Genomic DNA, 15,749 nt, shown 5'->3' on the forward strand with positions numbered 1-15,749 from the left:
AACCAGGGGGTTTGACTGGATGGCTTCTGCCAATTCTTTTTTTCTCTCTAAAATGATTTTAAATCCAATAATCCTCTGAACTCTTCCTGGGGGCCAGGGTAGCAAGGAGGCCCAGGAGCGCCCTCTTTTGGAGAAACGTACCACCAAAGCTGGGAGCAGCCACAACTCAATGTCACAACTGGAAGGGTTCTCAAGATACCATCTAAGTCTAACCCCCTCATTTACAGAGGAGTAAACTGAGGCCCAAATAAATTGAGTGACTTCTCCAAGGTAACACATATAACTGAGTAGCAGAGCTAGGACACCCCAACCCTAGGCCAGATGCCTCTTTTTTCAAGAACCCAGAAACCCTGCCCCCAAGTCTGGCTTTTCTAGCCCAGCTCAATGGCTATTACCTTGGACCTCTCCCAGAACAACCTATTTAGGAAAAAAGAAGCCACCCTCACCCCTTGGCTCTATTTACAGCTCTCCCGCAGGGGCTGGAATTCCAGAATCAGAATGTTAAGAGTTGGAAGGGACTTAAGAGCTGACTAGTCTGACATGGGAAGTGACAGGCACAAAGTCACCCAGGAAGTGGCTGATCCAGGACTCAAAAGCATATCTATGTGCACCTCCTGAGCCAATTATGTCCCCATCTCCAATTCCATTCTGTGATACAAACATTGGGCCAATGACCAGAAGAGAGCTGAGATAAACCTTTTTATTTGTTTCTCCATTTCACTTAAAAAAAAAATCCTTAATGTAGCTGATACAGCCTCTCCCCAATACATCACAGAGAGCTGTGAGAGGCACTGGAGAAATGGCCCACAGGGGGCGAGGCTGAGCACAATTGGCCCACCCCCAAAAGGAGGTAACGGTTCCAAGTCCCCTGCCCAGGGAAAGGGGCAGCTTGGAGTGTGTCATGTGGGAAGTTACTAATGGCTCTGTCCCTCTGTCCTGTACTATTCCCACCCCCGAGACAAACAGGGGCAAGGGAAGCATTTGTACCTCTCTGAGAGGATCTGTCCTGGGTCCTGGCACGGGGCCAGGGAGAAAGGGGGAATTGATTGTGTGGGGGTATTCCTCCTTATAGGAAGGAGTACTGGTTATTGATGGCTCTGGAGCGAACCCCTTCCTCCCCGGCATTCCCTGGCTGCAACTGCAAGAAATGCACAAAAGGGGCCACTCCCACCTCCCCACCAGGCCCCTCTAGCCCTGAGGACCCCTCAAGCTCAGCCACAGGGCCCAGCTCTCCTGGGGTCCCTCCACTGCCTGCCTTCTCTTCCTCTGAAGCTTCTGATGCCTCCACCATCTCCTCCTCTTCCCCAGGGTGTGCACAGTCTGCCCTCGAATCAGGGTCAGGAGATTGGGATGGGTCATGGGAGATGTTCGGTTCTGGAAACAGGAGGAGAGAAGGTAACTCAGGTAGAGCACATACGACTTCAGTTGTCTTGGCACCCCCTCCCTTTGACCTCCATTATCCTCAGGACCCAAGTACCTTCTTCCCACACCTTCCAAGCCCCCTCATGGAGGACGGAACATGGGGAGGAAGCACACTTACACACAGTCACTCGCTCCGATGGGCATGAGGGTGGAAGAGGCGTCGGGGTAGCAGCGATCTCCCTCACACACCCCAGCTCGGCTCCCTGCCCGTTCCCTGCCTGAGGGGGAGTGAGGAGGAGGGACAGACAGGACAGCAGGGGTTGGAGGGTAGTTAGGAAGGGGAAAGATGAGGAGCAGAGGTTTGGGTAAAGGTCACAAAGGGTAAACACATGGGGAGCAGACAAAGCATCGCCAAGAAGGGACAGAGGAAGATCAGGGTACAGATGAGGAGGAGAGAGAAGAAGTAGGGAAGAATGGAAGCAGAGACAGACAACGGGCAGAGGCTTTTGATGGAAATGAAAATGTACCAACCCCATTCTCACCACCTCCCCGCCTCCCACCTGGTTTGAGGATCACCTCTGAAGGGAAAGGAAGGGTGGCTGAACACCTCTCGGCAGGGCACGTTCACTTTCTTTTCCATTCCACATGTATAAATGATTTCTCCTTCCCTCCCTCCTTCCCCTCTAAACATGCTCCACAACTCGCGTATGAGAGAGCCTTCTCCTCTCTGCTCACACTTCACTTCTCTGATGAGCAAGAACCTTCTCCCCTGCAGCCCCGCTTACCTTGTAGCCTCTGGGAGGCCACAACATAGCTGACGAGGGTGACATCGCTGGAGCCCCCAGACTCCAAGGGAATGGGGTGGACCCGGAAATGCTCCAGCATGTCAAAGACCGTCTGGAACCAGAGGTGCTGCACCCGGCACTGACCATCCTCATTCAGGGACAGACGAAGGTGCTGGGGGGCCGGGATGGGGAAGGTAAAGACTGCTTTCTTCTTGGGACCTGAGGGCTGCCACCTTCTTCCTGTCATCTCTCCTAAACTATCCTTTCCCCTGGGATCTAAAATCTTTTCCCCAACAGTTCCCCATGTCCCTGGGGAACCTCCTATTTCCTGAACTCCCCCTCCTTCTTTGAATTCTCCTTCCATGGGATACTTCCCTAAGCTAATCCTCTTCCCTGGACACTATAGCCTTCTCCTCTGAAGCTTCCTTTCCTCTAAGAAAGAAAGAAGCCCTTTCTTCCATGGCGCCACTCACCTTGGCCTTGCCCTGGAAGTTGAATGTGAGGACATATTCCCCCCTCCTTGTCTCGCTTTGACGTACCAGGAAGACACCATGGCTGCCAGCACCCCCTGCCAACACTAGCTGGGCAGCTTTGAGTCGGGAAAGGGTCCCATGGAACCAAGGGTACTCTGAAAGGGGATGGTCCCCATCACCTCCATCTGACTCCCCCTGGAACAGGAACGAACCTTCAGGGAGGAAAGAGTGGGGAAACCGGGGTGTCAGGGAAGCCTCCCCCATCCCTGAGGACAAGAGTCTTCCGTCTTGAAGTCTTTCCCTTCTGCATCTTCTCCTTTCCTCTAGTTTAGGCACCCATAGTCCCTCAGATCTGAAAGACCCAAGAGGTTCCTCCCCATGTGCCATCCTCCATGAGGAGGCTTGGAAGGTGTGAGAGTTTAGGTAGGAAGAAAACTAGAATTAGAAGTAGTTAAAAAGACCTATATGACAAAGACCCACGCACACACCCTCCTCTCCATCCACACATACATATGGATACATACATTAATACACAGACAGACACACACATACACACCCTGGTACCTGTGGTGTCTGGAGTGTCCGGAGGAGGGTAAGGGGCTGGTGGGGGGTAAGTTGTCCCCACTGGGGGCCCTTCTTCAATAGGAATTCGGGGGGGCAACTCTGGGGGCAGTAGTTCCATTGAATCAAAATGGGAGGCAGCAATGGAGGCAGAGCTAGGGGAGACAGAAGCTGAAGGACGATCCGAGAGGCCCCCATACGCCCCTAAAGGAAAAACCAAGGGTGCAAGGAAGGTTTGAAATTCAGCAGCCTCCATAACCCAATCTACTCCCCAATTAGGCAAAAGGGAACCTTTCTCCCTAGGACAGAGAGACAATAGCTTCCTAACATGTCTCCGTGACTCGAATTTCCTCCTCAAATCTATCCTATAGATGGTACGGAAGAAATATTCCTAAAATACACTATTCATTACCAACCTGCTGCTCAAAACCCTCCAGTGGCTCATGTCCTGAAAGATATTTATTATTTATTTTAGGCAATTGGAGTTAAGTGACTTGCCCAGGGTCACACAGCTAGTACGTGTCAAGTGTTTGGTCTGAGGCCGGATTTGAACTCAGGTCCTCCTGACTTCAGGGCCAGTGCTCTATCCACTGTACCACCTAGCTGCCGCTCATGTCCTAAAAGATAAAGACTGAATTTGGCTTAGCACTGAATCCTTCAGCCTAACCCCAACTTACCTATCTCTCCAGTCTTTTCTCTTATCCCCCTCCAGCCCAACGGATCACTTGTTGCCCCTCAAACACACATCCTGCTTCTTTACCTCTGCATCTTTGCTTATACTGTCCCTCCACCTACACCTATCTAAATCCAAGCCCAGCTCCTCCGGAAAGCCTTTCTTGACCATTCCAGCCGCCAGTGGCCTCATCCTCCCAGACCCAATACAACTAGTCCCCAGCACCACTCACCACCCACTTGGCTGGTCCAACCTCATACGACGGCTTGTTTCATCTTACAGTAAGTCTCCCCCACCCCCTCACTCTACAATGGACCTTATGAATTGGAGCTATACCTTAAAGTTCTTTGTGTGTCCAGAGTTCAAAGCATCTACTGGACACTGAATAAATATCTCCACATTAGAAACAGAAGAGACCTCAGAAGTCATTGAGTCTGACAATCTACTGACTGCTAATTAATTGAATAAGCTAAGACAGCAGGTCCTCAAAAAATACACCACCTGGATTATTAGTCAGGAGATCTGCGTCCTAATCCCAACTCTGCCACTTACTAGCTACGTTCCCTTGGACAAGACACTCCTCCTCTCTGACCCTCGGATTCCCCACCTGTAAAATGAGGAGGCTGGACTATAAGATCTCTTCTAGCTCTAACATTTTGTGATTAATATGTAGTTAACAACACAAAAGTTGTCCCCCAAGGGTGTGGCTTTCATTCCCTCCTGCCTCACCCTGAGACAGGTGCTCGTTGCTCTCACTAGGTCCCAAGGGCAGCTCTTGGCTGGGCAGACTCTCTGAGTGGTTGAGGCAGGATAGATCCAGGCTGTCTGTGTTCTCCCTGGTAGGGAATGAAGTGCCAAGGGTGGGTATCAGACTGTTTATCAGTGGAACAGAAAATTTCAGGGAAAAGAAGAAAGGGAGAGGGAAAAAAGTCACAAGGTGAACCGAGCAGCATTAAGCATCTTTTCTACCACCTCTCCTCCCTTGCTTCCTCAGGCCCCTCACCTTGGACTCAAGCAATCCTGTAGATCAGACACCCAGGCTTTCATACTCAGCGCATCAGCTGTCTCCAGGATGTATTCCATTGAACCCTCCACCTATGGAGGCAAGGGTATGGTACTTCAGACAGGGGATGGGGGAAAGAGGAGACCAATAAGACACTGAGAGCTCCTCAGGTCTTTTCACCCAACCTCAGTGAAAAGAAGAGTATTCTTTCTAGCTATTTCCTCTCCTCTTGCTTCTCTTCCCAAGTAAATACTTTCATTTGTGTGTGTATGTATGTATATATGTATTACATTTGTTTCTCTGTGTGCACTTATTTGCACATATACGTATATACAGATGCACACACACGCGCGCGCGCGCGCACACACACACACACACACACACACACACAGAATTGCCTAAACTTCAAGAACATGTCTTCATTTTGGGGAAGAGTCCCCTGGCTGTGGGGTCATGGCACCTTTCTCACAGCTTCCAGTCCTTGGAAAAACTAAGAACCTGACCATTTACAACTCTGCACTCACCTTCCCCTCCCCCAATACATAAAAATCATATTCTTTGGAATGGGTAGTCAAGGAAGAATAAAAGTGCCAAAGCCTCCGACCTTAACCACAAACGTGTTCTCCTTGTCAGGCATCTCCAGGGCTGTGGTTGTCCGGACATCTGTGATGGTAGAACACAGGATGTTGATCCGAGGCCGGGATGCCTGTGGTAGAAGAGGCGGTAGGAGTCCCAATATTCAGGCTCAAAAACACTCCTCCACTTCCCGGGGGAAACCTGGCCTCCCAACTCTTCCCACTTCACCAAAGGGGTGTCAACACAAGCCCAATGGCTCCCTGCTCTACCTTGTAAGTAATGTGGAGGTGGCAGAAAGACTGTTGATATCACCAACCTAGTCCTGCATACTCAACAAGTGTCAAGAGTTAGCAAGATGGGTCCAAGTTTCAAAAGAAAAAAAAAAGGTAAAAGCCTGTAGGCTGGTAAACTACTGGGGTTCTATCTGCAAGGCTTCTACATTATTTATCCCCAGTCACACTTCCCCTTCTCTCTCACCTTAGGTGGGATATAGAACTCCAGTCGACTTCCTCCTCCTTCCCCCTCACTCCGAAGCAGCAGGCGACACTTCTGCCACCTCGGTGGTCCCCCACCCCCAGATGAGGTTCCAGGTCCTCCTCCCCCTCGACCTTCTCCACCAACAGCTGCCTCCTCTGTTCCCATGAAGCTCAGTAGCCCCTCCCTTTGCACTGTCCCTGCCCCATCCTTTAAGGGTCCCCCTCCCCTACTTAGTCTCAGCCTCTCAAAGCGGTGTGTCCATCTTTCCCCAGGGGATGCCCCACCGCTAGTTGGCCCCACATTGGTGCTACCACCCCCACCAGAGGAGTTGGAGTTGCTGTTTCCACCCAGGACAGGTGGCCCACAGACAGAGGTCTCCAAGCGTCCCACTGGAGAGGGGGGATCGCCAGCTCCCCGCCACTGCAAGATCCCTCGGACTGAGCCTCGTACTGTTCGGCCCACAGAGCGGAGGGAGAAACGTTTCTTCAGCTTAGGCTTTGAGGAGGATGAAGAGATTGAAGAAGGGAGAGGGCCAGCCAGGTCTTCAGAGGATCGAGAAGGACCCAACACAGTCAGAGGCCCACTGTTCCTGCAGCTCTCCAGGGAAAGATCACGGGATGGGATTTCCGTACTGGGACTCAGGGGGATCGGCCCAGACGATAAAAGGGAACCTGAGGCCCGGGCCACCTCTGCCTCAAAGTGCTGCAAGAAGAGCTCAGCAAAACGTCGGGAGAAGGCTGCCTCAGCCCCAGGCCCTGCATATTGGGGATGGGAAGCCAAGTAGAGGCGGAAGCGCCGGGCAAAGTCCAGGGCTGCTGCCCGAGCATGGGATTCACAGAACTCCCGCCAACTTGGGGGAGGAGGTGGTGGAAGTGGTGGTGGCAGAGGGGGAGGAGAAGGGGAAGTCCCATCCTCAGGGGAAGGGGCACCATTCATGATGAGCCAGATGAAATGGAGAGTGGGGGACCCAGGGGAGGGAAGGAAGTGGGGGGGGAGGCCAGAAGACTCAGGGTCATCTGCAGCAACTGTGGAAGGGAAAAAGAGGCACATATGTAGGAGTCAGTATTAGAATTACAGCTTATAGAGAATAAGTTCTAGACCTTTTCCCAAGTACCAGAAATTCCCCAATTGTTCCACCCCCACTGAGAAGCCATCCACTTTTCCACAGTGCCTTCTGTTCACCTTGTTCCTCTCTGATTCAGACAGATTCAAGAAAGTCCTTCAAAATATGTCAGCTTCCTTCCCATATTCCAGGTTCTAACACCTCTCAAGCACTGGTAGGTTTTTCCTGATATCTAAGCTCTACCTTTCCTACTGGAATCTCAGCCCACATTCTTTGGCTTTGATCTCAGAAGAGTTAAAGGTAAGCTGGTCACCATCCTCCAAAAAAGAAACCCTTCAGATATATAAAGCTTCCTTTCCAATCTCCTCTCTTTCAGGAATAAATGTATCTAATATCTTACTCTAAGGGTCCCTAACAGGTCAGTAATAGGTAGGTGACTGCCACCTTGGTTCTCTCCCTAAGGCTCATTGCCATTTTAAGCATTATGGTATGAGGGTACTTCCTTGAAGGCATCATTCCCACCCACCCCCTTCCATCCTCAGTAGCTCCTCACCATCCAAATGCTGAGTACTACTACCTTACTTCTTCCCCTCAGTCTCAAGAATAAAAGGAACTATAAGAAGGCTGGGATGAACTATTTTCTACCGTCACTAAGAACAGAAGAAAGCAAAAGGGGCTAAAGGTTAGACGAGCTGTGAAAATGAGCACACAGGCCCTTAGTCCCACGGCCCAGAGCAATTGGACTGTGGGAAAAACCAGGTTCAGAACTGAGAGCCACTAATCCTGTGCTTCTTTAGACAAGACTTATAGCCACTATTTGCAGCATCACTAGTTGACCGGGCTAGGAAGGATTTTAGAAAAATTTCTGCTTGACAAATAACAGCATTCACATAGCACTTTATGATTTCAAAGCATTTTCACACACATTCTCCTACTTGATCTTCACTGCAACCCTATTAGAGAGGTAAACCAGGAGCTCTTGTGCCCATTTTATGGGTAAGAAAACAAACTAGTAGTTGAATGACTGTCTAAGGTCGAAAAAGTGGTGGCTGGAAGTTCTAGCCCCTAAGTCCCCTGATTCCTTATTCCAATTCCCTAAGATGGGAAATTCTGCACAAGCCTAGGTTCAGCATCCAAATGAATTTCCACAGAGAGACATCAGAACCTGGAATGGACAAAGGAAATAATTTCCAAAGGCCAGACCTCCATGAACAGGGCTGGAATGAGAGTGGCCTTAAAGAAGTCTGGCCTCCTATATTTCTTATTATCTCAAGAACTCCTTCCTGACAGGCACTCCACGCCAATTCTGCGAGTCACTTCTGGACCAACAGCCTCACTCTCATTTCATTCCCTATCCTTTCGGCTGCCTTTTACACCTGCCCCCGGACCCTGCCTCGAGGAGACAGAAACACAAGAAGTCTCAAATGCCAACGAAGAGCCTGGGAAAGAGGGAGGTTTGGTGCATGCTGAGGGAGACACCCAAGCATGACATGCCTACTCCCCCCCACCCTAGAGCTCGTATGTTCCACATCAACAACGGGGCCACCTGACCCTCACCCAGCGGGGGTCCCTTGAGGTCGCTCCCCCGCAAATGCCGCAGCTCCTTTAGCCCGGCTGCCGCTGCCCACTCGCCCCAACCCCCTGGCCCTGCAGTGATGAGGCCGCGGGCAGCCCTGCTCCCTTGCCCAGACCCAGCGCTCCTCCAGGGGTGGGGGGCTCTGGAGAACGCCGGCTTTCCCTCCGCCCGTGGGCGGCTTCCTTCACCTCCGCCCATTGCGCCCCGCTCCACCGGCCTCCGGGGGGGCGCTGCCCTGGGTGTATTCCTCCAACCCCCGGCCTCCGAGCCCAGCCCCGCGCAAGGACCTTCGGCCCTCCCTCCAGTCCCAGACCGGGGAAAGGGGGGAGGGTCCGGGTGGGGAAAGAAGAATGAGGAGGGGGGTTCCGGTTCCGGTCCCACCTGCATCTCGGTCCCCGCGGTTTGCTCCGGCGGCAGCAGCGGCGGCTCCCGCTCCCCCCCCACCCCCAACAACCAGTGACCAGCGACCAGCCAGCTACTGCGCAGGCGCCGGGACCCCCTTTCCCATCAAGGAAAAAAAAAAAGACCATAGATAAGGTAGCGGGGAGAGAAAGGCACGTTCCCTCCGACTTCCTCCTCCTAAGGCGTGGGGATCATAGAGATCGTTCTCCCAGGGTGAAGGAACAGGGGCTCTTAAATGTAGAGGAGGCGCTGTGAACACTTTAGCGTTTCCACCAGTCGCCCCTCAGGTCGGGACATCCCCTGAGACATCCCACAGAGATGGGTTAGTCTAGAGTAGGACCTCCCTGTCATCTTCCGTAAAGAGAACGGAGAAGATTGGCGGAGATTGGCCGACCAACCATAGAGACGGTACCTCGAGATAGAGTATTCCAAACAAATGCAAGGCTAAACTACCGCTAGGGGAGCATGAGAAACCAGAGAGAGGACGGTGCAAGGGCTGGTTAGAGGTCACAGAGGAGTCAGGTGGCCTCCTAGAGCGCCGGATCCTTCCGTTCTCTGAAAAAAAGGACAGCACCCCCTGGGGGAGGGATGTGGAAAGGCTGAGGTGACCTTGAGAAAGAACTCCCACCTCCCAACTGGAGAGTCTGGAACCAGAGTTTATGTTGCTCAGTCGTTTTTAGTCGTGTCCGATTCTTCGTGACCCCTTTTTTGGGTTTTCTTGGCGAAGATACTGGACTGGCTTGCCATTTCCTTTTCCAGCTCATTTTACAAATGAGGAAACTGAGAGAAACAGGGTTAAGTGACTTGCCTAGGGTAACACAGGTACTTGTCTTGAGGTCAGATTTTAACCCAGGACTTCCTGACTCCAGGCCCAGCTCTCCATCCACTATGCCACCTACCTGCCCTTAAGTTTAAGACCTTGACCTTTTTCTGGGGAAGAGACCTTTTACAGCAACCGCAGAGATGCCTTGAGGCCTCTCTCTCTCAGCTCTTGGGGAAGGGGTTTTCAACTGCTCAGGGGCTGATATCAGACTAAGGGAAGTACTTGATGGGGACATCCAAGGAGACCTCCACACTTGATGCTCCACTGAAAAAAACTTCCTGCCATGTCTCTAGTTTATCAGGTAGCATGATGTACTGAGAAAGAGAAGTGGAGTACTTGAATTTAAATCCTGGCCCTAGAGACATTCTAAGCATCAGTTTCCTCTTCTGTTAAATGAGGAGGTTGAATTAGATGACTTGTATGGTCCCTTGGGGTGCTACATAATGATAGATGAACCTGCTATGGGGGGGAGGGGTGTGCATCTCTAGTCATCCTCATCTATATCTTGCCACTGGACCCAGAAGGCTCTGGAGGAGAAGGTGAGGCTGGTGACTTTGTACAGCCCTGCCTCACTTAAATCCAATTCACTGGTAAGTCATGACATCGACTTCCTGATGTCGTGGTTCCCTTCAAGAATGAAGGACAACCAGCAACAATAGTTGTCATGGGAATTTCAGGGATAGCCAAAGCTCTGGTACTTAGACTTGAAGAATGATAAAGTCAGGAAACTAGTGGACTCAAGTTATTTTAACTGAAGATTCATGTCGATGGTGTTTTGTTTCTAGGATTCTACAACTACCTCTGGGTTAGGGGCTTGTATTTATGATTAACATAGATAACATAGTGTAGTGAAGAATACCAGACTTAGAGTCAGAGGAACCTTGGATTTGAGTCCAGGCTCTAACACTTATTAGCTTTGTGATTATAGAAAAGTCCCTTGACCTCTTTGAGGTTTAGTTTATCTGTAAACTAGAGATTACAATTGTACTGAATATCTCAAGGGTTTGTCTTAAGTATGACATTCATATACCATAATTCCCCAATAAATGGGCATCAACCCCTTAGTTTCCAGCTACTATGAAAAGTAGCTGCTGTATTTTTGTATACATGGGTCCTTTTCCTCTGATTTCTTTGGGATATAGCCCAATTAGTGGTATCACTAGTCAAAAGGTATGCAAAATTTAGAGACTTTTGGGACATAGTTCTATATTGTTTTCCAGAATGGCTGGACCAATTCAAAGTTCCACTAATAGTGCATTAGCATGCCTGTTTTCCTTCAGCTCCTGCAACATTTGTCATTTTTTCTTTTTGTCATCCTTGCCAATCTGATGGATATGAGGTAAAAATCTCAGTGCTGTTTTAATTTGCATTTCTCTATTAATTATTTGGAACATTTTATCATATGATCATTGAGAGCTTGAATGTCTTCCTTTGAAAACTGCTTGTTCATGTCCTTTGTTTATCTATTGGTGAATGGCTCATGTTATAAATTTGAGTCAATTCCTTATATATGTTGGAAATGAGACTTTTATCAGAAAAAGTTTTTGCAAAGATTTTTTTCCTGAATTACCTTTTTCCTTTCTAATTTTAATTACATTAATTTTGTTTGTGCAAAAGCTTTTACATTTTATGTAATCAAAATTGTCCAATTTATCTTCTATCATCCTCTCTCCCTTGTTTGCTTATAAATTCTACCCAGCGGTAGACTTTCACAACTCATTTTTATAGACATCTAGAAAGATGGTTCTTCTGACAAGAATATGTATCCCCTGATTCTCAGTACCCAGTCATCTTTAAGCCCCAGTCACTGGGGACCAATAAGAGAAAATCACTATGTTTTCTCAACAAGCGACAATGGCAGTTATGTAGCTCCATGTAGCCCCTCTAACAAAGGTCTTATCTAGATGATTGAGAGACTCATCATATTGATCAGCATTCTCCTGATCACTACTGCTACAAATATGATAAGAGCCATAGAAGGAGTACAAAGTATTTTGATAATGCTGAGAACAGAGCCCTTCAGACTGAGGGTTTTGGCAGAAGATTTACTAAGTAGAAGGAATTTGAGCTGGGCCTTAAAGCAGCGCATGGTTCAAATAGATAGAGTGAATAGATAAAGACATTCCAGATGGAACATCAACCAAGTTGGCTGGAGCTTAAAAGTAGAAGGCAACAGTGAGAACTGGGATTGGAAAGGTAAGGTAGGGGTCAAATGGTAGAGGGTCTTGAATTCTAGGTCAAAAGAGTTTGGATTTTATCCTATAATAATAATAATGGCTCACATTTTTATAGAACTTCAAGGTTTTTCAATACACTTTCCTTCTCACAACAACTTTATGAATTAATGTGACCAATATTTCCCCCATTTTGCAAATGAAGAAACTTAGGCTAAGAGAAATGAAGTTACTTATCAAGGTTACACATTTAATAAGTATCAGAAACAGTATCTGAACTCAGGTCTTCTGACTCCAAGACCAGTCATTGCTATTTCCGTTACACCACAATGCCTTCCTGCTACACATCTTGGAGAACCACTGAGGGTTTCTGATTAGGAGAGTGATGTGATCAGAGCTGTGTTTTACAAAAGAATCTGTTTGAAGGATGGATCAGAGAAAGATATTAGAACAAGAAAACCACTTAGCAAGGTTGTACAATAACTCAGGCTAGGGGCCTTCACATCCCCAATTTAGAAGTTGGGGGTGGCCAGTGATCTCCCATTAAGAAGACAGGGTCTAGCATGTTAAGTAAATTTTGTTACTGATTTAGGAGTATTTTCTTTTCAAAAGGGGAACTCAAAGGAAGGTCCTTAATAGGGAAATTTCTGGCAGAAGCCAGAATGGATCTCCAGGGCAGAAATGGGAGACCCCAGCCCTCATGCCTTGGAGAAATAAGCCACTCAACTTTGGAGCTCCCTGGGGAAGGTTCTATGCTGAACAATTCGAGCTCAATATACCTAGGTAATCTTAGACTCCCACCACGTTTAAACCCCAACCTCCCCCCACCCCTGCCCCACCCTTTTCCTGCTATGCAGCTCTGCATGGAAACCACTACCTTCTCCCCAACTCTTAGTTTCCCTCAGTTTTTTGCTTTTAGGCCCTGTTTGCAAATCAACACTGCCATGGCTTCTGGAAAGAGTGTATTGATTGACTGCCCTATACCTCCCCTCACCATCCCTATTAATTTCCAGACTAAAATATCCTTTCCTAGGGAATATCCTTTATGTATTGTCTGCCCTTGTTAGGTTGTAAGCTCTGTAAGGACAGGGACTGTCTCTCTTTTGCATTTCCAGGACTTAGCACACTGCTTGTAACATAGCAGAGCTAGGGACAGGAACTAGATATATGATTTCATTGACGCAAGGTGCTCCTGCCAATGAGGAAACTACCGAGGCAAGTGGGCACCTCCACTGCAAGTGCACTCAAATGCTTTTCTTCATTCATTTATGAATTCATTCATTCACCAGGGGCTAGTAGGATAGCATTTGAGACGAAAAGGACTCCAGCGTCATATCACTTCACACAAATTGGGAAATCCTCCAAACATCTCCTAAGAACTCCCCCAGAAGGAGCCCTTTACAGTCCCTACCCTCAGATGACCACAAATCCCAGGAGGCAACACAAACAGGGGGCGGGGTTTCGCTCTTGTTACTGGCGGTGCATTGTGGGAGCTGGCAGCCGGCCTATGCCTCCAGCCTTCGGACTCAGCCTTCTTCCGGGTATCCGGCTTCATAGGAAGTCCGCCACAGGGGTCCTAGAGGGGGCCTCTCAATAGTCTCCCTTTCCTGTCCTTACATCACTTCCGTCCGACGGAAGTACCTTCCAGTTCCCGGTGCCCTTAGTGTCTCACACGCTGTGCCGTTCCCGGTCCCTTTCCCCTCTGACACTGTTTTCCCTCTAGCGCTTCCATTATCCCCTCCCCTCTCCGCCCGCCCCCGCTCTTCATCGGGATGGCTGCAACTGTTATGTTCCGCCCACGGCCCGGGCCCAGTGGTAGGAGGGCGAGGAGAAGAGAGGCTGCTGGTCCCCTTGACCCCGGGGCAGAGCAGAACCGACGGGGAGGGTTGGGAGGGACGTCTTAGGAAAGGAGGGAGAAGAGGAGTGTGGAAAAGATTCAGGCATTCAGGGGAGTGATGTAGGAGGGCAGGGAGGGAGAAGGGAAGGCTGGGTACCCAAGAAGGGGCTGCGGGAGGGAAGGAGTGGAGGGGGGAGGGGCCTTTTGGATAATGGAAGAAGGAGGTGGGGCGGGGGTGGGGTTGGGGTAGGGCGGACCATAGAAAAAGAAAAAAAAGATGGGGGAAGTTGGGGTCAGAAGGATAGAGGAAAGGAAGAAAAGAAAGGGGTTCTGGGATAGAAACATAGAAGGGATGAAAGGGCATAGGAGAGAATGGGCAACGGAGAGAAATAGGGCAAGGGTATATGGAGAGTGGGGAAAGTAAGAACCACAGCCTTCTCCTTTAATGCATTTTCTTCTCAGTTTTTCAGAGCTGCCAGCTGCTGCACAAGTTTTTGAAAAGGGTAAGGACACATCCCTGATGCCAAACCTGACCAAGGCCAAAAAGAATAAAGGAAAAATTATGTGAATGGAGCTGCCATTATCTGTTCCCTAAGATTTAGCTCATATCTTTACCCCCTTAACCCACCAAAGGGCTGTGGAATTTTTTTTCCCCTGCTGTCAGCATTGATCAGTTTCCTTTCTATGCAGGCTCAACTTTCTAACCCAGGGCAGAAGCCCTCCCTGCCCCTTATTTTACGGGGCCTTGCTGTGGAGGCCAAGAAGACTTATGTGAGAGACAAACCCCATATTAATGTTGGCACTATTGGCCATGTGGATCATGGGAAGACTACACTGACAGCAGCAATCACCAAGAGTAAGAACAGAGAGATGTTTGTATGGGGGAGGACAGCGTTTTGGTTATCAGGGGTGGAAAATACATATATAGATATATATATCTATATATATCTATATGAATAGGTTGGAATTTTAAAGTGGCACTAATAGAGGATGTCCTGTGAGTCTTGGGGGGAGACGTCGAGGCAGGGCAAAGATAGAAACTCAAAGGATCCTTGTTTCCCAGATGTGTCATTTGCCTTACTTCAGGTATAGCATCTTGACCCTGTTAGGGTAAGGAGATGATCAAAAGGGGAAGAGGACAGGGTACAACTTAAAGTGTATATACTCCCTTCAACTATTTCTTCTCTTTTGGTTCCAAGTTCTGGCAGAGGGTGGTGGGGCCAAGTTTAAGAAGTACGAGGAGATCGACAATGCACCAGAGGAACGAGCCCGGGGTATCACCATCAATGCAGCCCATGTGGAATATAGTACAGCCAGTCGACACTATGCTCATACTGACTGTCCTGGGCATGCTGACTATGTCAAGGTGAGTGGGATGGAACTTGGAGTTCTGGGGAAGATAAAAAGTGTCATGGTTATAAAGTGGGCTGCTGGTAAGAAGAAAGGAACAAACAAGTTAAAGGCTTGAGAGGAGGATTTGAGGCCCAGGAAAAGGGGGAATAATGGAAAAGGACTGACCACATCACATCCCTTGGAGAAGGCAAAGGCAGAAAAATTTGAAAGCTAAAGAGAATTTGCATGCTCAAGTAATATCATTCTCTGTCTCCAGAACATGATCACTGGCACAGCCCCATTGGATGGCTGCATCCTGGTGGTGGCAGCCAATGATGGCCCCATGCCCCAGACAAGGGAGCACCTGCTGCTTGCCAAACAGGTATGTGTCTCTTCAGGTGGAGCCTTGCTGGAAACCTAAATCTGCAGTGGGGAAGGATGGTGTAAGGAGAGGGAGGCAGTCTTTAAAAGGCTCTGAGGTGGGGCATGGATTCATTGGGGTCAGGATTATTCCTACATGGCACGTGTTAAATGTTCTTTTCTAAACTTGTGTGTAAACCTTGTTAATGGGAGCAATTTTCTTCCACCAGATTGGTGTGGAGCACATGGTAGTGTTTGTGAACAAGGCAGAT

At 49.0% G+C, this 15,749-nt stretch overlaps 2 protein-coding genes across 7 annotated transcripts in view; one reads left to right on the top strand and one right to left on the bottom strand.

Moving 5' to 3' along the window:
- Window positions 1–686: 686 nt before the first annotated feature.
- SH2B1 (SH2B adaptor protein 1) lies at window positions 687–9,353 on the bottom strand. 6 transcript variants are annotated; one of them, XM_027862934.1, is made up of 9 exons: window positions 9,077–9,353; window positions 5,911–6,935; window positions 5,462–5,563; window positions 4,858–4,949; window positions 4,584–4,726; window positions 3,185–3,385; window positions 2,621–2,832; window positions 2,148–2,319; window positions 687–1,374 (listed from the first exon to the last, which is right to left on the bottom strand). In XM_027862934.1, exons 2-9 carry the CDS (start codon window positions 6,844–6,846, stop codon window positions 1,067–1,069), a joined length of 2,166 nt encoding a protein of 721 aa, XP_027718735.1. In that variant the 5' UTR covers window positions 6,847–6,935; window positions 9,077–9,353; the 3' UTR covers window positions 687–1,066. The 6 variants fall into 6 exon arrangements, with proteins under 6 accessions (XP_027718735.1, XP_027718734.1, XP_027718733.1 ...); XM_027862933.1 differs by lacking the exon at window positions 9,077–9,353 and adding an exon at window positions 8,931–9,035; XM_027862932.1 differs by lacking the exon at window positions 9,077–9,353 and adding an exon at window positions 8,738–8,909.
- Window positions 9,354–13,567: 4,214 nt separating this feature from the next.
- Window positions 13,568–15,749, top strand: part of TUFM (Tu translation elongation factor, mitochondrial) — a 4,154-nt gene continuing 1,972 nt past the window's right edge. Inside the window, exons 1-6 of the mRNA XM_027862696.1 lie at window positions 13,568–13,763; window positions 14,248–14,288; window positions 14,476–14,641; window positions 14,985–15,151; window positions 15,395–15,499; window positions 15,708–15,743. Of these exons, the coding sequence (XP_027718497.1) occupies window positions 13,721–13,763; window positions 14,248–14,288; window positions 14,476–14,641; window positions 14,985–15,151; window positions 15,395–15,499; window positions 15,708–15,743 (558 nt within the window). The 5' untranslated portion in view covers window positions 13,568–13,720. The remainder of the gene's footprint in view (window positions 13,764–14,247; window positions 14,289–14,475; window positions 14,642–14,984; window positions 15,152–15,394; window positions 15,500–15,707; window positions 15,744–15,749) is intronic.

Source organism: Vombatus ursinus, unplaced genomic scaffold, assembly GCF_900497805.2.
Source record: "Vombatus ursinus unplaced genomic scaffold, bare-nosed wombat genome assembly UNPS02014770.1, whole genome shotgun sequence".
In the NCBI taxonomy this organism is placed as follows: domain Eukaryota; kingdom Metazoa; phylum Chordata; class Mammalia; order Diprotodontia; family Vombatidae; genus Vombatus; species Vombatus ursinus.

What these genes read in the sequence shown, in the direction of transcription:
- SH2B1 (XM_027862931.1), bottom strand. Translation starts at nt 6,960, where the DNA reads ATGTGCCTCTTTTTCCCTTCCACAGTTGCTGCAGATGACCCTGAGTCT. An exon ending in AGAACACGTTTGTGGTTAAG is followed by an intron (nt 4,950 to 5,461) that starts GTCGGAGGCTTT and finishes TTGCCTCCATAG; the next exon opens with GTGGAGGGTTCAATGGAATA. An exon ending in CAGGATTGCTTGAGTCCAAG is followed by an intron (nt 4,727 to 4,857) that starts GTGAGGGGCCTG and finishes ACTGATAAACAG; the next exon opens with TCTGATACCCACCCTTGGCA.